Source organism: Physeter macrocephalus, chromosome 14 (genome assembly GCF_002837175.3).
Source record: "Physeter macrocephalus isolate SW-GA chromosome 14, ASM283717v5, whole genome shotgun sequence".
Classification (NCBI taxonomy): Eukaryota; Metazoa; Chordata; class Mammalia; order Artiodactyla; family Physeteridae; genus Physeter; species Physeter macrocephalus.
The window spans coordinates 126,122,930-126,149,526 of record NC_041227.1 but is presented as its reverse complement, the minus strand read 5'-3'; the positions used below and the strand labels follow the sequence as shown (position 1 = coordinate 126,149,526).

The following is a 26,597-nucleotide window of genomic DNA, read 5'->3' as shown; positions in this document are numbered from 1 at the left end:
GGAGAGGCCACGACAGTGAGAGGCCCGCATACCGCCAAAAAAAAAAAAAGGATGAAATTTTGCCATTTGCAACCACACGGATGGACCTAGAGAGTATTATCCTTAGTGAAATAAGCCAGACAGAGAAAGACAAATACTGTGTGCTGTCACTTATATGTAGAATCTAAAAGATAAAAGAAACTAGTAAATATAACAAAACAGAAACAGACTCACAGATCTAGAGAACAAACTAGTGGTTACCAGTGGAGGGAGGGAAGGGGGAGGGACAAGATGGGGTAGGAGATTAAGAGGTACAAACTACTATGTGTAAAACAAAAAAGCCACAAGGATATATTGTAGAGCACAGGGAAATAGAGTCATTATTTTATAATAACTTTAAGTGGAATATAATCTATAAAAACAGTGAATCACTATGGTGTGCATTTGAAACTGATACACGAGTGTAAATCAACTGCACTTCAATAAAAAAAAAATAAAGAGAGAGAATGTGATAAGTGCTACCACCACAGGGGTCTCTCATGGCCCGGCTGGGAACAAACTCCTTCCACTGGCCCTCCTGCTCTCTTCTGGATCCCACGGTCCCAGTTTGTCCCCACAAACGATTGCTCCCAGCTAGACACCCGACTGGCCAAAGACCCGTGACGTCTTGTCCCGGCTTAGAGAGAGGGACTGCACCAACCTAGGGCCCCCTTTCTTGGAAGCGCGTAACACCGCAAGGCCTGGGGCAGCCCTTCTGGACTGTGTGTGAGAGATAAAAAAGCTGGCCAAGAGCAGAAGGGAAGAGAGACGTGCAGGTATTTGAGAGAGATGGAGAAGGAAGGGGACACAGAGGCAAAGACAGACACACAGAAAGACAGACAGGTGGTGGCCCGGGCCAGACTGCCCGATTGGCCTGGAAATTCTGCTTTCCCCAATTTCCTCTACACGTATGTACTTTCAGCCAGGCTCCCTTTTGCCCGAGCTCAGCAAGACTCTTGCCACCAGAAGAGCCGACACGCTTCTGGAGAGTCAAGAGGCCGAGCCTGCCCAGCAGGGAGTGGATGCCCTCCCAGGTGTGGCCCCAGGGAGCCCCGGAGGTTGCTAAGCTCAGGTGTGAGCTTTGGGATGACAGATGACTCTTAAACGCACTATCTCCTGCTGCCCGACTGCCGTCCTGACAATCAGGTCTGGGTCATGAAATGGTGCATACCACTGTCCTGACAAACTCAGAGTGGGCCCAGAATGGGGCCTCCAGCACGTGGGACCTCTAGCAAGGGGCTGCTGACGTGGGACCCCTGGGCCCAGTGGCTTTGCCCATCTGATCTTCTGTGAGCGCTCAGAGGGCTGTTCCTAGTCCACACGCTCCTCCCTGGGAACATTGTGGGTGACCAAGGATCGTAACACTCGAGATGTGAAGGCATGCACACCTGGAACTAACACAACATCGTAAATCAACTACACTCCCATTTTTTAAAAAAAAGATGTGAAGGCAGACACTTTCAAGAGAGTGAAAAGGCAACCCACAGAACAGGAGAAAATATCTGCAAATTATACGTCAGATAAGAGTCTACTATCCCCAATGTCCACAGCCAACTCTGCGAAGGGCCCTAGTCCCTGTGACTGGAGAGTGTGGAATCCTCACCTGATCCTGCAGGTAAAGGGAGGCTTCAGAGACCGAATGTTCCATGCTGACCTTGCCCCGTTCTTGACTCTCCCTCAGCTCCGCCAGCTCCTTCTCGATGTCAGCCACGGTGACCCTGCGCGCACGAGAGACGGTCCGGCCCCACCACCGGCCCAGGGGCCTGGGCCCAGCAGTGCTGAGCCCCGGCCGTCAGGGATGGAGGAGGCAGATGGGGCTCTTTCACGTCCCCCTCCAGCTCTGTCTAAGGGGTCCAAGGCCCCGCGTGTCGTGGAGGTGGGTGCCCAGTGTGCTGGCCTGAGAGGCTTCTAGGGGATGAGGCCTGGCACTGCACAGAGACGGCTCTGAGGGGCTCTAGCAAATGCTCCGAAGCCTCCAACTGGGGACAGAATCTAAGAGGCTTTTTTTTTTTTTTTTGGTTCTTCTAAGCCCTGGTGCTGAGCTGTTTTTAAGAACCTGGGAAACTTCCACTAGCAACTTGAACTAGATACAGACAACCTGAAGAGCAGACACAATGCGGGTCAAAGATAGGGGTCAGTTCAGGGATGAGTGAACCAAAGGCTTCTATCACCTCCTTGGCTGAGAACATGTGATGCCAGGACAGAAGTTGCATTTGCCAGGGGGATTTTACCTGAGGATACCCAGCTGCAGGCTCAGCTGGCCAGCTTTCACCTCGTTTCCTGTCTCTTGCTCTCCCTCCCCCTCCAGGATCCTGTTCATCTTCTCCAGCTACGAATCCAATGGCAGAGGAGGGTCAGGCAGGCTTGAGATCTCTGCTTTCTGAACGTACCTCTGCAGCCCCAGCAAGCCCCTCCCCCATTCCTTAATCCTTTAAAAAAAAAAAATTCCCACCACACAGCTTGTGGGAATCTTAGTTCCCAGACCAGGGATTGAAGCCGGACCTCTGGCAGTGAAAGCGCCTAACCACTGGGCCACCAGGGAGTCCCCCCCATTCCCTAATCCTATCCAACCCTCTGGCAAAGCCCAAGGTCCCTTCCTAACATCCACCCATCCATCCACCCCATGGATGCAGGTAGCTAGCGTTCAAAGAATGACTGAAGACCTAGCAGCCCCTCGCCATGACCACTGGTCCCAGACGGTCCCACGAACTTGGCTCCAAGGCTGCTCCAGGGACAGCGGCTTTTACTGGAAATGGCCACATGTAATGAAAGGAGCTCAGGCCTCCTGGTTGGCCCAACTGAATCTTAATAGCTTTGAATGTCAGGTTTTAGATCCAGGAAATAAACACGTGGATACCTGAGGTGTGTTTCCCATCTAAGGGGACTGTACAGATCCAGTGAGATAATAACGAAAGTGAAAGGACTGTGTAATCTATCCAAATGCAAGTGAAAGGGGTTATTGGCACTTGAAGGCCAAGTAGGCGGACCCTCCCTCACTTACTTTTGCTTTTTCCTGCTGAACTTCTTTGGTCAAGGCCTTTAAGGTCTTCAGCTGTTCCTGCAGGTCGGCCGGTATGGACTTCTTGACTATGGAGAATCGAGGGCTTAGAGTCAGAAGCGTCAGATTCCCCATGGGCTCCCAATGCCAGCCCTCACAATCAAGAACAACACATATCATTTATCTGCTTTTCCTGGGAGCTGGAGAGAGGGGATGGAAAGAAAGGAGTGTCCTTTTAGGGGATAAGCGTCCTTAGCTCTCAAGAGTCCCCCTAATGCTTAATATCCTAAAGGGCTGTGGGACCACTTACACACAATTTCCACCCAACTCTAAAATCTTAATTATTCTCTGGGGCTAGAATTGTGAATGTGCAAAGGTTAAATCTAATTTTTCAACATTCTCTCTCCCTGCCCAACCCCATGAAATCATTTTCCCTTCATCACAACATCTTCCCAGCTGCTTTCCAGAGAGTCGGGCGAAGGCATAAGAACCTGCCTCACTCCTCTCCTGAGGCTCCTTCACTCCTACCGGTTTAATCCCATCTCTTGGACCCTGAAGGCTATGGGAGAACTCAGAATGGCTAAGAATGGAAATGCTGTTTTCAGGGCATCAGGCAGAGGCCCAGGGAGAGAGAAGGATGAAACCAAGCGAGGAGGAGGACAGCAGCCTCTCTTCTGGGCACGCGGCACCCACCCATCCGTGCCAGCAGGTACTGGATCTTCTCCAAGTCTGTTTGGCCAGCTTGTTCATCATCTAGATCCTTTATGTTCTCCTTAAGCTCCACGTAGAGGCTGATAAGCTCTCCCGTCAGACGAAATGTTTCCACTGCCGTGGGGAAGCTAGGAGCCAATTTCTCCGGTGAATCACGTTTCTCAATGTGAACATCACTCCTTCCTGATGAGCCTCGGTATAAACAGTCAAGGGAGTGCGTGCTCCTGAGAAAGGGGGCAGCTTGGCTTGCGGAAGTCTGAACAGAAACTCCAGGTCGGATTGAGTCACGTATTTCATTTGGATCCAAGCCTACCTCGACATACTGATCTACACCTTGGTACCCCGGGCCATGGGAGTCTGGGACAGAATGTGCCCGGTCATGCTGCTTTGGTTCAGGTGTTTCCAAATGCTGTTGATCCTGGCGTGCAGATCCCACACCCGTGCGTAATGGTTTTGGGCCATGCTGGTCTGGGCCAGGACGCATCAAACTTTGTTGATTAGTCTCTCGTGGTACCAAACCTTCTCGGTCTATACCTGGTGATGCCAAACCTTGACTGGCTACGAGTGGTGACACCCGACCATATTGATCTCTGCCAGGAGGTGCCACACCATGCTGGTATGGGCGTGATGACATAAAACTTCGAGGATCTACATGGTATGTTGGAAAGCCATGAAGCTCTGTGCCTGGTGGTATCAAGCCTCGATCTGTACCAGACTGCCTCAACCAATGCTGATCTATTACAGGTTGAACCAAACCACGCTGATCGGCACGAGGTTGCATGAAACCACGTGGATAGGCACCAGATTGGACCAAACCACGTGGATAGCTACCAGGCTGTACCAGACCAGGTGGATATGTACCAGGTGGAACCAAGCCAGGCATAGATACACCAGGTTGAAAAAAGCCAGGTAGACCTGTACCAGGCTGCACCAAACCAGGCTGACCTGCACCAGGCGGGACCAAACCTCGCTGATACATTCCAGGCTGGACCAAACCAGGGTGACCAGCACCGGGTTGGACCGAGGCAGGCTGACCAGCACCGGGTTGCACCAAACCAGGCTGAACTGCAGCGCCAGGCTGCACCAAACCAGGCTGACCTGCACCAGGTTGCACCAAACCAGGCTGACCTGCAGCGCCAGGCTGCACCAAACCAGGCTGAGCTGCACCAGGCTGCACCAAACCAGGCTGAGCTGCAGCACCGGGTTGCACCAAACCAGGCTGAGCTGCACCAGGTTGCACCAAACCAGGCTGAGCTGCACCAGGTTGCACCAAACCAGGCTGACCTGCAGCGCCAGGCTGCACCAAACCAGGCTGAGCTGCACCAGGCTGCACCAAACCAGGCTGACCTGCAGCTCCAGGCTGCACCAAACCAGGCTGAGCTGCAGCACCGGGCTGCACCAAACCAGGCTGACCTGCACCAGGCTGCACCAAACCAGGCTGAGCTGCACCAGGCTGCACCAAACCAGGCTGACCTGCACCAGGTTGCACCAAACCAGGCTGAGCTGCAGCACCAGGCTGCACCAAACCAAGCTGAGCTGCACCAGGCTGCACCAAACCAGGCTGACCTGCACCGGGCTGCACCAAACCAGGCTGACCTGCACCAGGCTGCACCAAACCAGGCTGAGCTGCACCAGGCTGCACCAAACCAGGCTGACCTGCACCAGGTTGCACCAAACCAGGCTGAGCTGCAGCACCAGGCTGCACCAAACCAAGCTGAGCTGCACCAGGCTGCACCAAACCAGGCTGACCTGCACCAGGCTGCACCAAACCAGGCTGACCTGCAGCTCCAGGCTGCACCAAAGCAGGCTGAGCTCTACTGGGTTGGACCAAAGCAGGCCGAGCCGCACTGGGCTGGATCATATCGTGCTGCTCTGTGCCAGGCTGTATGAAGCCAGATATTCCCAAACTGGGCTGTACAAAACCTTGCTGATCTGCAGCAACTTGCAACAAACCAGGTGACAGCAAGCCCTGCTGATCCATGCGAAATATTACAAATCCATGCTGATCTACACCAAGAGGTACCAATCCATGCTGATCAGAGCCAAGTGGTCCCATACCACTCTCGTCCATGCCAGCCTGTTTTATACCATGTTGGTCTATGCCAGGAAGTATCACACCATGCTGATACGTGCTAAGTGGAACCATACCAGGCTGGTCTGTACTAGGTAGTCCCAATCCTTGCTGATCTCTGCCAGATACCAATGGTGGCACTGCATCACTCTGAGCCATGCCAGCTAGTACCAATTCCTGCTCATCCATTCCAGGTGGCATCACTCCAAGCTGACCTGCAGTGAGGGGTGCCACACCATGTACATAAGTGCTAGGTTGTAGCGATGCAGGCTGATCCATGCCAAGCGGTCCTAATCCATGTTGATCTGGCCGTGCATAGACTTGACCCTGGCTAATGTGCACTCCCCCATGCTGATCTGGGGACACATGACCATGCAGATCTCTAGGCAAGGTGGCAGAGGATACGTCCTGATAAACTGGGCCAAGGTGTGCATCTCGTTCATCTCTGCGTAGATGTGCTAAGCCGTGCTGCTCTCTAGCCGGGCGACGATCTGACGCTGCTCTCAACTGGGGACGGGGTTTGGTTAGGCCAGCTTCTTCACGGGCCCTTGAGTGCTGTTCTCTACCAGGAAACCCAGTAGCAGACGCACCTTTGCTTCGTTCCCTGCCAGTAACCCCTTCAGAGGAGCATCCTATGCCACTGGTTCCCGAGAAGGTCTTATCTGTGCTAAAACCATTGGCAGACTCTATAGCCTCGTCAATACTTGGATGCTTGGTGGAGGCTCCACTTGGAATTTTACCATTCGATGTTATGGAACCCTGCCCTTTGTGCCTAGGAAGCCCTACTGATGACTCTGAGACCTGGTGGAAGAGGAAGAAAGAAATCAGTGACTCCAAGTAAAAAGTACTCATTATAAGAGGTGGAGGGAAGAAAGTGTGGGGTGTCTAAGATGATTTAGAGCCCTTGGAAAAAAATACCCTCACAAAACTAAACTGGACACAAAGACCAACTCTGACATTCTGGAAGCATAGTTCTCCAGATTTCTGAGAATCTGCACATTTGTAAATGGCATCATAATATGTAATTTCCCTCATAAAAGGCAGGGGAAAACCTGCAAAATACAAGTGGTCAACTCCAGCCCTCGCTGAGTCTACAAATAAAGGACATGGATAATTTATTGAGTTTACAATATAAAGTCTACCCCATCATTGACCCATTGCTGCTGGTAGAGTGTACGCTGCAGGGAAAGTATACCATGTATTTAAAATGCAAAGCACAAATCCAGAAATTCCACAGATGGGAATTTTCTGTATGGACTCTCACAAAAGAATGCACCAAGATATATGTACAGAGTCTGTGGGTGGCATTATTTATGAAAATAGATTATCAATAGGGGTATATTTATGGCACAACCATACTGTAGAAAATTAAGAAGCTGTTAAAAAAAAAAGATGATGGATTATTCCCTTTTCCAGCCCAAATGGAGTAAGAGGGACTAGATTTACCTTCCGGTCTATAACAACCAAAACCAAAAAACCAAAAAGCAACAACTATGAAACAGTGGTTTTCTCGACACTGGGTATCAGCTGATGAAGGCTAGCAGTTCCTGAAAGATGGGGAAGCAAAATATGGGAGCCCTACTGTTGCCTCGGCTTACTGGCTGGCTGGTTCCCAGGCTGCAGTGCAGGGATGGGGGAGTGAAGTGGGGCCCAGCAGACTCCCTGTGTGGGAGACAGAGATGAGCATTCAGGGAGACTGAGGCAGCCAGAGCTCAAAGAACATAGGATTGGGAAGAAAGCACAAGCATGTAAAGACAACAAAGCAGATCCCCAGAGGGTTCCCCCTCGGGTATTCAGCACAGAAACGACCAGCACATACATGTGAGGAAACTACCCAGATTGGGAAAAGAACCATCTTCGAAGCTAGAGGGAACAGCACCCAGCCTCTTGTGGGGCTGGGAACAGTGCCTGTTTCTACAAGCCAGTTTGGAGAAACCTGTAATTCAGGGGGCAAAGGACTCAGAAAGGTGCTGCGTCGGAAGTGGAGGGTAATCAGCCCTACACTGAACATGGCTATGGACCCGCTAAGAAAATAACTCAAGGGACTTCCCTGGTGGCGCGGTGGTTAAGAATCCGCCTGCCAAGGCAGGGGACACGGGTTCACGGGTTCGAGCCCTGGTCCGGGAAGATCCCACATGCTGCGGAGCAACTAAGCCCGTGTGCCACAACTGCTGAGCCTGCGCTCTAGAGCCCGTGAGCCACAACTACCGAGCCCGCACGCCACAACTACTGAAGCCCGCGCGCCTAGAGCCCGTGCTCCGCAACAAGAGAAGCCACCGCAATGAGAAGCCCGTGCACCGCAACAGAGTAGCCCCTGCTCGCCGCAACTAGAGAAAGCCCTCGTGCAGCAACGAAGACCCAACGCAGCCAAAAAAAACCACAAAACCTCAAAAAATATACAGTAGAAGATACAAGGGAATTAAAATGGTACACTAGAATACATTTATTTAACACAATAACAGAGAAACAGAAAAGACATAAGACAGAGAAAACAAATAGCAACATGGAAGTTGTAAACTCTATCAGTAATTAAACACTCCAATCAGAAGGCAGAGATCAGCAGAATGGATTTAAAAACATGATCCAGGAGGCCCATAGTTGCCTAACGGGGCCTTTTCTTTTCACACCCGGAGGCACATGAGGCCCCATCCAAGGAATGGGCAGCCATGGCCACGGAAAGCACAGTAGCGAGTGCCGGCGTGTGTGTCCTGGTGCCAGGAGGGGTGCTGACCCAGTGCGTATTCTCTTTGAAGAGGAGGATGGGGCCGCAGTTAGCTGAAGTCATGTTCAATCTTGTGAAGCCCCTTTCTAAACTGCTCCACTATTCCTTGGGTCCCAAAGCAGAAGATATCCAAAGGGTGACCACAACCTAACAGGCAGTCATCTGCCTTTCCCTCGGTGGAGGCCTGCAGATAAGTTTTAATTTTTGCTTTCTACTTTGTTTAACCTGTCAGGCCACAAAGCTCTGAAGAGGAAATGTCCTTTACTTTGAACACGCTGTTTCTGCAAGAGAGCATCTATCCTCAAGGTCCACGGACCTCGTAAAATGGCCACTGGAAGATCCTCCGATTGTTAAAAGACCATTGTCATAGATCTAGCTGGCACCCCAGACTCATTACCTTGATCACAGGGAACTGAGGAAGCTTTTTCCTCCCTTAAGCAAGTTTTGACTACAATGCTAGGACTGGGTCTTCCTGATTGCGTTCTTGCTGGCCATTAGAAGAAGAAGTACCAGGAGGAGGAGGAGGAAGAGGAGAAGCAGAAACAACATCATCATTATCACCTCTGGGTGATGAAGAAAACTGCAAAGAACTGCCCCCTCGGCCATCAGAACACGCCCTTGGAAACAAGTGGTCAGTGTCCTTTCACACTCAAGTCCTGGGATGCTCTGAGCTCCTTTAACTGTAGCTGCTACATGGACAGTTGCAGCCTCCTTCCTCATGTCTGGTTCTCCAAACACGGAATTCACTTTTCTGTGCCCATCACACTCCCCAACCCCGGGCTCACATCCTCCCTTCCACCCCGGCTCTCTACTCATGATGCAGGCAGATGGTGCACCTCACAATTGCCTTAGAGTTACCACCAACAACGCCCAAAAAAATTGGGCTCAAGTGTGTTGTATTTTCCCAACTTGAGACAGTGAAACTCTCCTTCCACTGCCTTCATTATGGTCTGTGCAGGCCTGCACTTCTCATTACTTGCTCTCTTGCTTCTCAAAAATTAATATGTATACGAATTCTCATCTGCTTCTGGGGTCGTTCATGATTATGAGCAACTGTCAGACCCCTGACACTTTCTTACCTCTGGAGAAGTAAAAATGTCTAGAGTTGCTTCTGTTGAGGCTTATTTTTAGGTCTTGCAGGTGTCTTCTGGTGGCACCCCAAGGAAATGTGTTGCTCACTCAAAACATAGGACAGGGGCTTCCCTGGTGGCGCAGTGGTTGAGAGTCTGCCTGCCGATGCAGGGGACATGGGTTCGAGCCCCGGTCTGGGAAGAACCCACATGCCGCGGAGCAACTGGGCCCGTGAGCCACAACTACTGACCCTGCGCGTCTGGAGCCTGTGCTCCGCGACAAGAGAGGCCGCGACAGTGAGAGGCCCGCGCACCGCGATGAAGAGTGGCCCCCGCTTGCCGCAACTAGAGAAAGCCCTCGCACAGAAACGAAGACCCAACACAGCCAAAAATAAATAAATAAATAAATATTTTTTTTTAAAAAAGACATAGGACAGTGACATGTGGGTAAGTGTAAAAAAGCTTTGGCTTAAAAAAACGTAACAGTGAAAGCAGAGGCCACCTTTTTCTAGGCCACTCTGTTTGCAGGCTCTTCTTCCAACTGTCTCTGATGCTGCTTTCCTCTGAAGAAGGGCCCCAAACTCAGAAAGCAGTCTGGGAGACCAGAAGGGTGTCTTTTCTACCCAGATAATATTTGGCGAACCCCAGATGGCCACTGGGTGGTGCCAAAGTGTCCTTTGCTCTCTTCCCCGTGAGTCTGTACGTCCATGTGACCCTTTTTGAGTGACCCAGATACACAAAGCCAGGGGAAGAGGAATGTCAAGGCCAAAGGGCAGCTGACCCTTGTCCTTGAGGGCCGTTTGAAAATACCCACTTTATTCAGACAAAGAAAGCTGAGCCTGGTTATCCTGTGCACTGCCTTGGCACACAGATGCCCGCACCCGTGGGTACAAGTCACCGTCAGCAAAAGGCTTCCTGAAGAGGTTTTATTTCCAGGGTTAGTCACCTTTGTCCACTAATAGTGAAGGGACTCGTGCATTTCAGGACAGACTCTAAAGGAACTTTGAAAAGCTATGAAAGCAAATCAAAACTATGCTCTGGTACTGTTTTCTATCTAACTGATCAGCCAAGCTAAAAAAAGTGGGTACCAACAGACAGCGTTGGCGGGATACTGAGAAACAAGTTCTCTCTTACATTGCTGGTGGGGGTCCAAACTGGAACCACGCCCACGAAAGGTAATTTGGCAAAAGCTAGCCAAATCACAAATGTGCGTTCTGTTTCTAGGAATCTATCCTATGAGTACCTTCACTTGTGTGAGTGTCACATTAGAGCATGGTTTGTTATAAGACTGGGAAAAAAACATAAAAAATATCCAAAATAGAAAACTTGTGAAATAAATTATAAACATCCACATAATGGAATACTGCACAGCAGTAAAAAAGGGAAAGGTTTGGGGGCCCCACCCAAGACTGCTGCCCAAGCCCCCCACACCCCACCCCACCCCCGTCTCTGTTCACCATTTGTGAGGCCTTCCAGCCGTCAGTAATCGCCTGCTCCAGCTCTTCCCAGGTGACCATGGTGGCTTCTTCTGCACCAGGCATCTCATTGAGCTTCCAGCTCATTATTTCCTGACAGTGAAAGACAACACGTACGTGTGCACACACGCACACCAAACACACACAACGTACAACACACACACACACACACCCCGAGTTTAATCCCAGGAAGCTTTAGGGACAGAACAGAACTAACAGGATTGGGTGGGTCCTTCCAAAGCCCCGAGGAGAAATCACTGTCCAAGTAACCAGTGAGTCCTGAGTGGCTGGTTCCCTGTCCCATGTGGGCTCTGGATGGACAACTGAGCAAGGAGGGTAAGAATGTTCCCTCATTCCAGGGGGGGGGCACCCCAAGAGTCAGAAGGCATACAGCACCCCACCCTGGAAGGATGCAGACACCTGGGGTGAGAGTCTGGATGAGCCCCGAGAGAGGGGACCGGGCTGCGGGCAACCATCCTACCCCCTGGGGCCCCTGAGGGCCCTTTCCCACAGAACTGGCTGAGATTACCAGGAATTCGTCCCTTTCTCTAATTAGCTTCTCCAGTTCGTCAACCCGTTGGAGGAGTTTCTGGAAGAAGAGTTCAGAGATTGAGGATCAAAGCAGCCCCTCCTGTGGCCCACGCAGGCACACACTCTCACAAGGCAGAAGAGGAAAGGAGGTGTGTGGGTCTGAGAGAGCCGAGGGTAAAGAGAAGGCTGGTAAGCCAGGCTCCCCAGGCTCTTCCCAGCCAACAGGAGGAAGGGAAGCGGAGTGTGGTAGGTGGTACCCGGGGACAGCGTGCCACAAGCAAAAACGATGCAGGAATGGGAACCTTTCTTTGGTCCTGGGATGCATTTCACGCAACCCACTAGTGAGACAATTCCAGCACTGCTCCACGAGGCTAACCTTGCCTCTCAAGGACAAAGATGACTGGGTACTTCAAGGGCATCTGAACGACTGTGTTGCTTAAAGAGAAAAGCACCTCAAAAGAACCAAAGCAAACTGCTACCATCTAAGTGGCTCCTTATAACTTCTGCAAACCTCCAGAATCTACGAATCTAAAGGTAAAACAAGCCTTTAGTCTAACCGAAGACAGCCCCAAACCTAAAAACACCACACTTGAGTCCTGCTGGGGGCTGGAGGCCTGGGATGAGGTGGGCACGTGGCATCCGTGGGTGAGTCTCCTCCAGGGTCTCAGCCACCTCCTCCTTTGAGCTTTTCTTCTCTCTCGAGTCTCTCTTCTCAGCCTCTCCCTGGGCTTCCTCCTAATTGCTCCTCCTTTTCTCCCAGCTCTAATCCCCTACTCTGGTCTCATATGGGCCTGAAACAGGAGCACTGCCTAGTACCTCCTGGAACTGGCATACTTGCGGTCTCTGCTGTTCACTGGAAAATGCTTACGCTGTGGGATTCGTGCTTCTCTCTCCCAGGGAGCAAAGATCCAAGTGAGAGTGGGGCTGCCTGGGGGGTTGCAGGTAGGGGGATGGTGGTGGTGACCCATAACCCTCTCCGTTCCAGTCCCCCTCTTCTTGGACCAAGCTTTGTCTCTCAACACCCACCACCTTCTTTCTTTATTCTAGTTTAAAGGAAATTTGCTCATAGACTATTGAGAAGTTGTCAGCCCCTCTCTGGGTCGGTTCAGGATGCCTGGGTGTCTGACAAGTGGTGGGTGAGCCCCCGTGTAAACAGAGGGGACGAAGGAGGCTGCCCGGGAAGGGGCCACTCAGCTCCCCAAGGTGGGGTCCGGCCGCCCTCACCTCCGGGTGCAACTCGGGTTGCTCCTTCGCCTTTTGCTGGGCTTCCTTCAGTATTTTCACGTCTTCCATGATGTCCTGGAGCAGCTCCATGCCCTGAAAGGTAGAGCACGGGCCGCGTGGGCCCAGGCCGCAAGCAGGCCTGGGCCCCGCCGCGCCCGCGGCTCCCGGCTGCCGGCTGCCGGCTCCCGGCTCCCGGCTCCGCCCTCCTCCCCCAGGTGCGCCTCCGGGGCTCAGCTCCAGGGGGCGCTGCAGAGCGGCCGGGGCGGGGGGAGGGGCGGGCAGCCCGCGCGGCCTTTTGCTGGGCTTCCTTCAGTATTTTCACGTCTTCCATGATGTCCTGGAGCAGCTCCATGCCCTGAAAGGTAGAGCACGGGCCGCGTGGGCCCAGGCCGCAAGCAGGCCTGGGCCCCGCCACGCCCGCGGCTCCCGGCTGCCGGCTGCCGGCTCCCGGCTCCGCCCTCCTCCCCCAGGTGCGCCTCCGGTGCTCAGCTCCAGGGGGCGCTGCAGAGCGGCCGGGGCGGGGGGAGGGGCGGACAGCCCGCGCGCCCACCTGGGGGACCGGCTCGCCGTCCTTCCGGACTTCCGTCGACCCTACTTGCGCCTTCCCTTGCGTAAGCAAGGTTAGATCCTTCACTTCCAGCCAGTCCCGGGCGTCCAGCCCGCCGGCCTGGGAAGGGAAGTGCTGCACGTGCGCCACGATGGCCTGCACCTGGCTCCCCATGGTCTTGAGCTGCAGGCTAAGGTCCTGGACCTGCCCGCCCAGGTCCTTCACCTGGCTCTCCAGCGCCTGCGGCTGCGCCCTGCTGCTTGAGACCCGCGGGGAGTCGGACAAGCGACTCTGCTCGAGCATCGGGGACGGGAAGTCGATCCGAGTATCCTGCAGGTTGAGATTCTTGAGCGTGGCCACGATGAGCGTGTGCAGGGCCGGGAAGTTGACGGCGCCCACCTCCGGGGTGCCGATGGCGAGGTCGGCCAGCTCCCGGAGGGAGACCGAGGGGGCCGCCGTCGCGGGCGGCATCGTGCGCCTTCTCCGGCGGCCCTGCCCCCCTCACGGCCTGTCGCGCTTCTGGGGCCCTTCCGGGCCCCTGCGAGGCCCCGGGGCACCCCCGCCGCGCCGGGCAGCAGTCGCAGTTTGGAGCCCGCCTGGAGGACGGAGAGGAAGCGCCTGGCCCTCGGGCTTCCCACTCTTCGCTCCCGGGAAACGGGGGTCCGGGCACCGCCGAGCCCCCCCCGTCAGCCCGCCACCGTCCGGTCTTCGGTCTCCGAGCTCCAGCCCTGGAGTGCCCTGACGTTTGGAACTGGGTGCACGGCCCCGTTCGCTGCCCGGTTGTGGGGGCCCCCTGCGTGCCCCAGGGATTCCACGCAAGAACACGCCCCGCAGAGAGCCGGCCTCAGCGCGGAGACCTGCCCGTCCTCGAAGCCACCCCCAACCCCCAAAGACAGCCAGTCCTAGTGGGTCAGGAAGCCCTGGCTACACCCGAGGTGCCACCAATTTTTGTTCTCAGTAAACACTCCCTAACGGCACTATAGGGCTGTGCCGAGGCATTCCTACCAGGAAACACATCAGTTTTTTTGGGGGGGGAGGGGGGAGGGGTGGAGACCCCTTAAGGTTCACCTAGATTCCAGCTGATTTACTCTCCTGTGGGGGCCACAATAGTGGGAAGATTTAAAAGAGGCCTCATGGCCACTATGTTTTGTGTGTTTTAGTTGTTCCCTTTGCAGGGCGGTGGCACGGATCTAAGAGATGCAGTCCTGAGACCTTGGCCCCTTGGGGACAGTCCCCGTCTCATTCTGCTCAATCGGAAGGGAAGGTTAACCTGGAAAAAGACCACTCACTACCCAGGCGGTTCCAGTCAGCCACCAGCTGACAGACCTTTTCTGTGCCACCCTGGCCTCATTTATCTCAAAACAGACATCTGGTCAAGCGCCAGCATCTCCCCTGGTTACAAGGCAGGCCTGATTAGACAGGACCAGAGAGGAATCTGATGCTCTCAGCAATTGAGGCTTGACTTCCCCATACTAGATTCTCCCAGAACACAGGGAACAATTTTCAGTGTTTATATTTAGGAAGCTAAAGAAAACTTGTAACTGCATCTATACTATGTATTATTTTAACTACTTTTCAAATTCAAATCTTTAGTTTAGTCTGAACTGGTAAAATTGAAACCCTTCATGTTCACTCCCTCCCCCTCCAATAAAAGCAGTGTTTCCTGGAAATGGAATTTTAGAAACGAGTCTAAAACCTCCCTGAGGGTAACACCCAAGGATTTTTGTTCACTATTATATTCCCAGAGCCTGACACATAGTAGGCCTTCAAGTGGTTGTTGAGATCATCAAAAGAAGAAATTCTTTGTAGTCTTCTGTGCACTTACACTCTTACATTAGAAAACGTAAGGCTGGGGGCTTCCCTGGCAGTCCAGTGGCTAAGACTCCGCCTTCCAATGCAGGGGGTGCGGGTTCGATCCCTGGTCAGGGAGCTAAGATCCCACATACCTCAAGGCCAAGAAACCAAAACACAAAACAGAATCAATACTGTAACAAATTCAATAAAAACTTTAAAAAAAAAAGTAGTCCACATCAAAAAAATCTTTAAAGAAAAAAAGAAAACGTAAGGCCAGATCACAACGTTGAAGTTGAAGCCTTAGGACTGAGTATCAGCTGTACTGGAGGCTGTGGTGTGGTGTGTGGGCTTAACCGTTCTAAGTTCAGTGACTTTCTACTGAATGTGACTGCTACTACTACACTAGCTACGGCCAGAACATCAGCTCTCAAGCCCTCACGTTTCCATTTTCATGTCCCTGAGACTTGCTATCATGCCAGGCACACACTAGGACTCACTAAATGCCAATGCAAAGGGCTTATTAATCCCAGGAGATACATTCTCCTAAACGCTTTTGCTAAATAAGTACATTTAAAATAAGAGACACAGGAAAGAAAAACATTAACCGCAGGTATAAATGGAGTTTGGGGTTGAAAAGGACCTTAGCTTTCAATTCCTAACCTCCCCTTCCACAACCGATAACAGAGGGCCAGAAAGGACCGGTCATCTGACCGACCTCCAGGACAGAACCAGTCTCCTGAGTAACAGTCCACGGCTCTTCCTCTACAACCGTGCTAATTATTTGATAATTAAGTTCTTTTCTCAGAGTTCCCCTACTTGGATTATTAACAAAAGGCAACTTCTTTGTGTGCTTGAAAAAGCAAATGTGCTCAAGTCTTGATGGCGGGCTGGGAACTTTCCTAGTCATTGGGAAAGGGGGAAAAACGTCCAGGAAACTTCCCTGCAGAGAAATACAATTGTACAAATAAGCGAATTGCCCTTTATGATCTCTCAGGAGCTATGAGAACCAATGAGAGACTACAGTTCATTTCCGGGCAGACACTCCTCCTGCCTGTTTCATTCAGTCCTGACTTGGATCAGACTAAAAGGTATAAAAAGTCTACACTGCATTTGCAACAAGGCCTGCCCGACAAATAAGGTATCAACTAGAATCGTGATTATGTAATTTAAAATGATGGCAGAAAGATCAAGTGCAGTCCTAAGTAATGCAACCAACCTAAGTGTCACCTGTCACGCAGGGAAAAGTAGTTACGTTTTTGTTTTGTTTTTTTAATTTAGGTTGAAACTATATTGTTCAACAAGAATTTAACGTCACGGAACGTGAAGGGAAGGGAATGGAACCTGCAGAAGAAGACTTATGTCCAGGAGCCATGGACCTGGACCACCCTGCATTCAAGGCACCAGCTTCTGCAGAGTCTGGACAGAAGGCAGGAGAGTGGGCGGCTCTGCAATGTAGTGAAGACACTAGCAGGACAGAAAATTCTTTTATTTGCAATTTAAGAGCAACTCGGAGATCCAGAGTTAGGATGTGGTTCTTTAACCTGATGTCCTCGCTAGGAGTAACACCACAAATGCTTCATTGTTCACTGGCGGCTGGCAAGGAGTTTCTCAAAGAAAAATCTGATTCTCTGTAAAAGATGTGCACGAAGTCGACTGGCGAGAGGACAACTGGAATAGGAACAGTGCCGGGTGCTCAGCTTCCCTAACCAAGTTCAACATGAACACAGACGTTTCCCTGCGGTGGGAACAACTGAACGCACGTTAGAGAGTTAGGACTTTATCTCCCTTTCACTGCCTTTCAACATCAACAAGATTTTCAGAGTCTCTTCAGGAAGGTGTCTAACTTTTTTTTAAGGAACAGGATGGCGACGACAGACAGTTGAGGCCATGGACCCACGATCTCTGTCTTCCCCTTGACCATCTTAGTGCCTCCTACCCACCAAACTTGGCAAGGGAGACCATCTGCCTCCCTTGAAAGGAAATGCTGTGTACATAATTGATGGCACTGTTTTTCACATGTTTTCCTTGGGAGTTCCAGGGCCAAGGCAACCGGGAAAGCTAGTCGTCCACTGTGATGTTTCGGAAAAGGTACGCCATGGACTCCCCGTTGTGGATTCTCCGAATCGCTTCAGAAAGAATCAGACTGATGTCCACGGTCTTAATCTTGGGACACTGCAGCTTCTGGACCTCGTGAGGGACAGTATTCGTCACCACCACCTGGTCGTTGCAGTAATGGAAAAGAAACGCTATTACTGATGGGTGCGGCCCAACGCGGTCACTCAGAAAAGTTTACCTAACGTGTGGTGCCCACAGACCAAGGCCCAAACTATAAAACCTTATTCCACTCAGTACAGTTTTTACAAACTAACCCGACTTTACACAGGGCAAAGGTGACATGATTCAAAACAGAAGCTTAGGAAGGTCATGTCTACGTATGCAGAAATGATAGGGTGAGCCCCAGCACCGCGGGAAACCTTCCTATCATCAAGGAAGAATTCAAGTCTTGAGAGGAACGCTACTATGGTATCAAATCATATTGAAATACAAATTATACTTAAGTACACAGAGCAAATCTTTATGAAAACAGACATATATTCCTAACTATACATCTGCCCCAACAGACCACTAGCCACCCAAAGCACGATCTCACAGTCCTCTCGAGAGGGAGTAAGCAATACTGACTGAGGGGCTTCCCTGGTGGCGCAGTGGTTAAGAATCCGCCTGCCAATGCAGGGGACACAGGTTCGAGCCCTGGTCCGGGAAGATGCCACATGCCGCGGAGCAACTCAGCCCACGCGTCACAACTACTGAGCCTGCGCTCTAGAGCCCACGAGCCACAACTACTGAGCCCACGAGCCACAGCTACTGAAGCCTGTGCGACTAGAGCCCGTGCTCCACAACAAAGAGAAGCCACGGCAATGAGAAGCCCACGCGCAGCAACGAAGAGCAGCCCCCGCTCGCCGCAACTAGAGAGAGCCCATGTGCGGCAACGAAGACCCAACGCGGCCAAAAACACATTAATGAATTAAAATAAAATAAAATAAGAAAATTTCAAAAAAGAAAAACTGAATGAGCCACTTAACTATTCACGGAAAACAGAGCAGCCAGTTGTGACTCAGCTTCCTTGAATGGGTCGTCCAGGACATCTACCTTACGCAGAAACGATGGCTCTCTGTATATAAAATAAAAAATTAAAGACTTCACAAAAAAAGAGCAGACAGACCTCGTCGATGGAGGACTCCTCAATCAGACGGGGGGCCTCCGCAGACAGGATGCCGTGAGTGGCCATGACGTAGATCTTATAGGCGCCTCTCTCTTTCAGGATCTCCGCAGCAGCAACAAAACTTTCCACATCATCAATGATGTCATCCTGAGAAGAGACCAGTGTTAGTGCTAAGTTCCCTCCATCCCCATCTATGAACACACACCTCTCTGCACTTTGCTTCAGAGGACGTCTAATGGAAAATCAGAGCCATCTGCCTGGGTCAAAGACCGAACGTCCACTTGGAACCGTGCGGCCTTGTAACGTGCATGGCTGTCAGCGCAACGAGCAGCAAAGCCTTACGGTCACACGCGACGTTTCGGCCTGAGTTCAGGAGACTGCCAAGACTCCTTTCCCTGTTTCAAATTTCTGATGCATCCCACATAGCCAGTGTCTCCTTTACTTTTTTCCAAGAGAAAGTTAATAGAGGGGAACAGAGAAATAAAGTGAGCCATTGTAAAGGGCTGATCCTCTGGCCCAGCTGAGGCGTTGTTTAGAGCTGGGAGCACGTGTATCCGTGTTAAAGTAACAACGAACAAGACACACGTTCTTGTCAGTGAGCGTGGAACAGCCCTCCTTCAGCTCACTTCACTGCCCACGAGCTTAAGGTTGAGTAGGTCAGCTGGTTTGACAGGACACAGACCCCTTCAGACAAAGGCTATTTATGGAATCGAATTTACTTACAGGTGCTACTACTGTGCTCGTTTTACACCTGGTAGGTTATAATAATCCCGGTTCATCTGTTAAAAAGTTTCTCCTAGTTGTCCTAGGGGAGCCTGGGTGAGAAAGGCTAGACGGGTCCACTTAAATGCATCACTGTCACTAGACACCAATCCCAAGGTGGACACCTACTAAGAGTCAGTAATGTCATCTCTGCCCACGAAGAAAGACTGTGACCCACCACAATGATCGCAATGCGTCCTCCAACATCTCCGACAACCGTGATCGGTGGCTTCTCCTTGGCCATCATCACTAGCAAAGCACAACAAATCACAAGACCTCAGTTAGTCACGTATCACTAGGTAAACGCAGTCATCGCGACGCCGTTCCCTGGAAGTGGTGGCAGAGCCAGGGCGGACAATTAAAAAAAATGTGCAGATTCCCCTCAGTCAACCTGGGCTCTCTCAGAAACAGGTTATCCGGCGCAGCACCGTCCAACAGCAGGGAAGGTGAGCCCTCCAAGTTAGCTTACATTTTCTAGTACCCACATTAGAAAGCAAAAAGAAAGAGGTGAAATTAATAGATTTTTATTTTACCCAATATAGCCAATAGATTATTGTTTTGATACATAATCTATGTGCAAATTTATTAGAGATGTTTTACTTTTTTTTTTTTTCATACTAAGTCCTCGTATTTGGTGTGCATTCTCCACACGCAGCGATTCTCAGCTGGGACCAGCCACGTTTCAAGGGCTCAGCAGCCCCGTGTGCCTAGGAGCCAGGCCACGCCGAGTGGCGCAGGCCTCAAGTCAGGGAGGAGCGGAGCAAGAGCGATCTCGCCGGCACAAAGAAGCAGCACCGCGACGCCACTCAAAACAGAAATATTCCACTTGTAAAGAAATGTAAACAAATGCCGCTCGCAGAAAGAAAGTAAACAGGGAAAGGCTGCCAGACTGCCAGATAAATCGCTGGCTTTAGTTCATTTTCTTCCAAGGCGACCTTACTGCGACAATGTAACCTTATTATCAGACAGCTACGCCGCTGACATAATCGGTTTCCTGAAAGTTAGGAAGCTGAGGACAATAACCACAAGTCCATCATCTCTTCCTGGTTTAACTGGTCCTTAAGGCAGAGGCTTCTCATCTCACTAAAAAATTTATATGTGAAAACGGCCCATCAGGGTACAAAGCAAACTACAGGATGCAGAAGGGACATAGGAATCCACCCTGAAAAGGAGGTTCGTAAACTGAGGGGGGTAAAATATTTCAGAAGCACAGGCTAAACATTCTACTTTTTTTGGAAAGCTTTTTCTAATTCTGAAATATTTACTAAACTAGTAGTGGGGGAGCAGGAATAGAATAAATTCAGGGTAATTATATAATTTAGTAATTATCAGCAAGCAATCCATTTTAGCTGACTCCTACCTACAGGCGCTGTAAACCTGGAAGAACATGTGTCCCTTTGCGTATACTAGCAAATTAGCCGAGTTGAAATTCAGCACTCTTTTACTGGCAAATTTCAGTGGACATATCCTGATTTCCCATCCTGGAAACAAGGGCAATTCGTTAAATTTGGGCAGTCAAAAAGGCTCTGCGTATAAGTATCACCTAGAAGGGGGAGGAAATAAACCACCAACATCAGAAAAGCCTTCCTCAAATTCTGTCTTTAAATTAAACCATGTGGGTAGGTGGTTACGTTGACCTACCCGCTTCTTAAAGAGATGTGGCCCCTTTCTTGACCATTTTTCTCTGTAAAAAAAAAAAAAACTGGGCTTCCCTGGTGGCACAGTAGTTGAGAATCCGCCTGCCAATGCAGGGGACACGGGTTCGAGCCCTGGTCCGGGAAGATCCCACATGCCACGGAGCAACTAAGCCCGTGCGCCACAACTACTGAGCCTGTGGTCTAGAGCCCGTGAGTCACAACTACTGAAGCCCACGCGCCTAGAGCCCGTGCTCTGCAACGAGAGAAGCCACTGCAATGAGAAGCCTGCGCACTGCAACGAAGAGTAGCCCCCGTTCACTGCAACTAGAAAAAGCCCATGCGCAGCAACGAAGGCCCAACACAGCCAAAAATAAATAAATTAAATAAATTAAATAATAATAACTCATTTAAAAAAAAAAAAAAGACTGAAAGCCAGTAACCCTCATCAGACATCAACAGAAATTCAGCTCTAGTTTGATGCATGTCACAGTATTCCTGTTGACTTTTCTGTAAGCCTACCTCTCCCAAAAAAACTTTTGTCAGTTTGAAATGAAAAACAGGCATGGCTAGGATCAAGGCTTAAAAAAAAGGCTCAGTCCCCGCTCATAACTGCCTTTGGGATCGGCACAAACTGGATACATAAATTGGCTGGCTACTAAAAAAGAGACAGACTTCATTATAGCATCAAGAGAATAGGACCTCACAGGCTTAAAAAAATGCCCCCAGGGCTTCCCTGGTGGGGCAGTGGTTGAGAGTCCGCCTGCCGATGCAGGGGATGCGGGTTCGTGCCCCGGTCCAGGAAGATCCCACATGCCGCGGAGCGGCTGGGCCCGTGAGCCATGGCCGCTGGGTGTGCACGTCCAGAGTCTGTGCTCCGCAACGGAAGAGGCCACGGCAGTGAGAGGCCCGTGTACCGCAAAAAAAAAAAAAAAAAAGATGCCCCCAAATTTCTAAAAGCTTGCCCAGAAAATAAAACACTAATGATTCAAACTTTCCAGTAAAACTAATATATGTACTGAAGGTCAAGAATAAAGGGTGCTAAAATTATTCTATGTTTAAGAGTCTGCTCTCTCTCTCCACTTTGTCAAACAAAACCCAACATGTTTAAAAACTGGGCTTCCCTGGTGGCACAGTAGTTGAGAATCCGCCTGCCAATGCAGGGGACACGGGTTCGAGCCCTGGTCCGGGAAGATCCCACATGCCACGGAGCAACTAAGCCCGTGCGCCACAACTACTGAGCCTGTGGTCTAGAGCCCGTGAGTCACAACTACTGAAGCCCACGCGCCTAGAGCCCGTGCTCTGCAACGAGAGAAGCCACTGCAATGAGAAGCCTGCGCACTGCAACGAAGAGTAGCCCCCGTTCACTGCAACTAGAAAAAGCCCATGCGCAGCAACGAAGGCCCAACACAGCCAAAAATAAATAAATTAAATAAATTAAATAATAATAACTCATTTAAAAAAAAAAAAAAGACTGAAAGCCAGTAACCCTCATCAGACATCAACAGAAATTCAGCTCTAGTTTGATGCATGTCACAGTATTCCTGTTGACTTTTCTGTAAGCCTACCTCTCCCAAAAAAACTTTTGTCAGTTTGAAATGAAAAACAGGCATGGCTAGGATCAAGGCTTAAAAAAAAGGCTCAGTCCCCGCTCATAACTGCCTTTGGGATCGGCACAAACTGGATACATAAATTGGCTGGCTACTAAAAAAGAGACAGACTTCATTATAGCATCAAGAGAATAGGACCTCACAGGCTTAAAAAAATGCCCCCAGGGCTTCCCTGGTGGGGCAGTGGTTGAGAGTCCGCCTGCCGATGCAGGGGATGCGGGTTCGTGCCCCGGTCCAGGAAGATCCCACATGCCGCGGAGCGGCTGGGCCCGTGAGCCATGGCCGCTGGGTGTGCACGTCCAGAGTCTGTGCTCCGCAACGGAAGAGGCCACGGCAGTGAGAGGCCCGTGTACCGCAAAAAAAAAAAAAAAAAAGATGCCCCCAAATTTCTAAAAGCTTGCCCAGAAAATAAAACACTAATGATTCAAACTTTCCAGTAAAACTAATATATGTACTGAAGGTCAAGAATAAAGGGTGCTAAAATTATTCTATGTTTAAGAGTCTGCTCTCTCTCTCCACTTTGTCAAACAAAACCCAACATGTTTAAGAATAAAATGAACTGTGCGCCATTACTTGTGGCCAGAAATCACTGTTAAAACTACATCGACTTACTGCAGTAAAAATGTCATTTTAGCAAATGATTTCCAATGTTCTTATGAAGGAAGTAGGAAATTGTCTTTTGCATTTAAAATTAGCATTTTCCAGGTAAAAGAGTGCTGCTTTTACAACCATCCTTTAGATTACACACACACACACACAAACACACACACACAAACACACACACACACACACACACACACACACTCTTTTACTGTTTTGCCAGAATCAAAAAACCTTCCTCTCCTAAAATAAAGAGTGAAAAGGGACTAAGGGGAATTACTCATTCCTTATCCATTTTGATCTCGGTCTATTTCTAATTCAATGGAATGTCAAACTTTATCAACAGACTGACATTAAAAAGAGATATACGAAATAAAATAAGGTCGCCAGTAGAACTAGAACTGAAATTACTTCCAAGCTCATAACGCTATCTACATGCAAACAAGTCAAAACTTACATTTAACAAATGCTCAAGAGGAGCGGATGTCGGTTTTCACTTTAGTGCTGAAAGCCACACCTTCACGTGTAAAAGTAACAAGCCAGGAAAATCAAGGCAGAGCAGATGACTCCCTCTCATTTTTGCATTCCAAGCTCTTAAGTGTCACCACTGTGGCAAACACAGAGCACTGTTTAGTGGAACCAGTGACGACACACAATCCTTTCAAGTTCATTAGATTCCTTGCCATCAGGGAGGTATCAATTCTATCTTATAAAAGAGAAACATTTATACAACCTCACTTTTAATAAATTACTTTAAAAAAGGGTTTCTAAACCTTGGCACTATTGACATTCTGGGCTGGATAATTGTTCAGTAGCATCTGTGGCCTCTACTCACTAGATGCCTGTAGCACCCCATGACCCCCCGTTGAGACAACCAAGAAATGTCTCCAGACACTGCCAAATATGCTCTGGGGAGCAAAAGCCCCCTCGCTTGAGAACTACCGCTCTAAAACAATGGGTTCCAGGGACTTCCCTGGAGGTCCTGTGGTTAGGACTTCACGTGCCAATGCAGAGGGTGTGGGTTCTACCCCTGGGGTCAGGGAGCTAAGATCCCACATGCCTCGTGGCCAAAAAACCAAAACAGAAAACAGAAGCAATATTGTAACAAATTCAATAAAGACTTTAAAAATGGTCCACACCAAAAATACTTTAAAAAATAAAATTAAATTCAAAAATGGGTTCCAGGAAGATAACATACATAGTTCTTCTTTCTTAAAAATACACAGACTCCTTTTTTCCTTGTTCTAATGTCTTCATCTTCACTACTATTGAATAAACTATTACGACATACTAGAAGCAAAACTGATATATAAACATAAACCGTATTTAATTTGGAAGGTATTGAATACAATTACACATACAAGAAATAACATTTTTTTCAGAATTCCCTTGGCTAAATCTATAAAAGAGGATCATAGAAAATGATCCTATGGAGACTTCCCTGGTGGTCCAGTGGTTAGGACTCGGCACTTCCACTGCAGGGGGCACGGGTTCAATCACTGGTCGGGGAAGTAAGATCCCGAATGCCTCAGCCAAAAAAAGTAAAAAAAAATTAAAATAAAAGAAAACAATCCTGTGGCGATTGTAAAAGTTGTAATGTAAACATACCAACCATCTATGAAGGAATGACAACACTGTTACAATAAGTAATAAGGCAACATTCTCAGAAGAGAATCTCACCATATAAAATATTGTGGCAATCTGGCAATATCTGTCAGCTTAACTTCTGACCCAATAATCTGATTTCTTGGTCTTTATCCCGTAAATACATTCGGTCACTTATGAAAGAACGTAAGTCGAGGTTAATCACAGGCAATGACGTACAGTGCCTGAGCATGTCCGCCCTGGAGCCCAAATCTTGGTTTCTAAATACTACTTCCCACTGAAGGAACCGGGGCTCCGTGGAGAAATGGCTGATCCCAGGGCTAAGAAAGTACGAGAGGAACATGGAACGTCTAGTTGTACCGGAAAGTAACAAGGAAGAGTCAACACAGGATAGGGACACGTCCAAAGAACATGGGAGGCAGCCTGAAGCAGTTCTCTTTGGCCAAGTCTGAGACAATTTGAGCATTAACACAAGTAGTAGCAATGGACTATAACGTGCTGAATAAAACAAGATTCCACGAATCCACACTGATATAAATGACTGAACGGACAGGGAAGAAGGGGAATTAGAAAAACCTCCATTTGACAAAAATCATAGTAATAAGTGATTCAACCCAGTATGAGGAAAGAAACAAGCCCCAACGAAAGGATATTCTACAAATAACTGGCCTGCACTCTTCAGAAGTATCAAGGTCACTGGAGACAAAGAACAGAGGAGTCACTCCTGATTAACTGAGACCAAAGAGAAATGACAACTGGTGCAACATGTGACCTTATACTGGGTCCTGGGCCCCCAAAAACTGTTTTCTTTTCCCCTGAAGGACATTGGTGGGACAGCTGGTAAAATGTGGATAAGGTCTGCAGATGAGATAAACAGTATTGTAACAACGTTATTTTCCTGAGTCTGATAATCATACGTGGTTATATTAGACAGTCTCTGTTTTTAGGAAATATACACAAGTATTTCGCAATAAAGGGGCATTTTGTCTGCAACTCACTCTCAATGGTTCAGAAAAAAAAAAAAGGCGTATAAATGTTCAATTTGGGGGCTCTGAGTGAAGAGTAGAGAGGAATTTTGTATTATTCTTTCACCTTTTCTCTAAGTCTGCAGTTAGTTCAAAATAAAAAGCTAAAAAAACAAAGTAGTGTGGATTCTGGCGTCAGCAGCTACATTCCAAACCCTGGCGCCAGCAGCCCCGGCCGTGTGTCTCAGTTTCCTCACTCGGTTTCCTCACAAGAGCACCTATGCGTACTATTGTGCAAGGACCAAATTCGAAGATCTACTAAAGGGCTTAGAACGGCTCTTGGCACAAAATAAGGACTCAACAGATGTTTATTTATTTTATTTTATTTTAAAATTTATTATTATTATTATTATTTTTTTTTGGCTTGTGGGATCTTAGTTCCCCGACCAGGGATCAGACCTGGGTCCACAGAAGTTAAGAGCACCGAGTCCTAACCACTGGACCACCAGGGAATTCCCAACAGACGTTTATTACTATTGGAGCCTTGTTTATTTATACCCAAAGGCTGGGGAAAAAAATAAGTGCATCAACAGAGGACTGGTTCAATAAATTATGGCATATCCATAAAACAGTATACTATGAAACTGTAAAGACAGAAATCTGTATGGACTGAGAAGGAGCTACTGAATGAAAAAAGCAAGGGGCAGAACAATGTATAACATACAACTTGTTTGCGTGAAAATGAGGGAATTTGCTTGTATTTGCATAAAAGCTCTAAATGGATACACAAGAAACCAACCACACTGGACATCAGAGTAGCTGCAGGAGAGGGGGGAGGTGGGTGGGTGGAAAGGTTTTTCATCATAAAGGATTTTATACCTTTCGAATTTTGAAATATGTGAACGTATATTTCCTATTCAAGAACTTTAATTATGAAAATCTCAAAAAAAAAAAAAAATGCTGTGACACTAAAAATTTAAAGGGTATATTACTTGTTTCTCTTATAATAAAAACCTCCAAAGTTGAAAACAGAGCAG

The 26,597-nt window shown here is 49.2% G+C and overlaps 2 protein-coding genes across 3 annotated transcripts in view; both read right to left on the bottom strand.

Annotated features, from left to right (window-relative positions):
• The window catches only part of QRICH2 (glutamine rich 2), a 25,268-nt gene extending 11,430 nt beyond the window's left edge, over positions 1-13,838 (bottom strand). The window contains 7 exon segments of the mRNA XM_055090264.1: positions 1,622-1,736; positions 2,250-2,347; positions 3,020-3,105; positions 3,710-6,599; positions 11,048-11,158; positions 11,595-11,693; positions 13,401-13,838. Of these exon segments, the coding sequence (XP_054946239.1) occupies positions 1,622-1,736; positions 2,250-2,347; positions 3,020-3,105; positions 3,710-6,599; positions 11,048-11,158; positions 11,595-11,693; positions 13,401-13,838 (3,837 nt within the window).
• A 2,794-nt stretch (positions 13,839-16,632) lies between these two features.
• PRPSAP1 (phosphoribosyl pyrophosphate synthetase associated protein 1) overlaps positions 16,633-26,597 on the bottom strand; it is a 32,555-nt gene continuing 22,590 nt past the window's right edge. The window contains exons 8-10 of one of the 2 annotated variants that reach the window (XM_007099778.4): positions 19,325-19,395; positions 18,385-18,531; positions 16,633-17,378 (exon numbers count right to left, since the gene is read on the bottom strand). In XM_007099778.4, the coding sequence (XP_007099840.1) occupies positions 17,220-17,378; positions 18,385-18,531; positions 19,325-19,395 (377 nt within the window). In that variant the 3' untranslated portion in view covers positions 16,633-17,219. Of the gene's footprint in view, positions 17,379-18,244; positions 18,532-19,324; positions 19,396-26,597 lie in introns of both variants that reach the window. The other variant, XR_003682939.2, reaches the window with a different exon arrangement.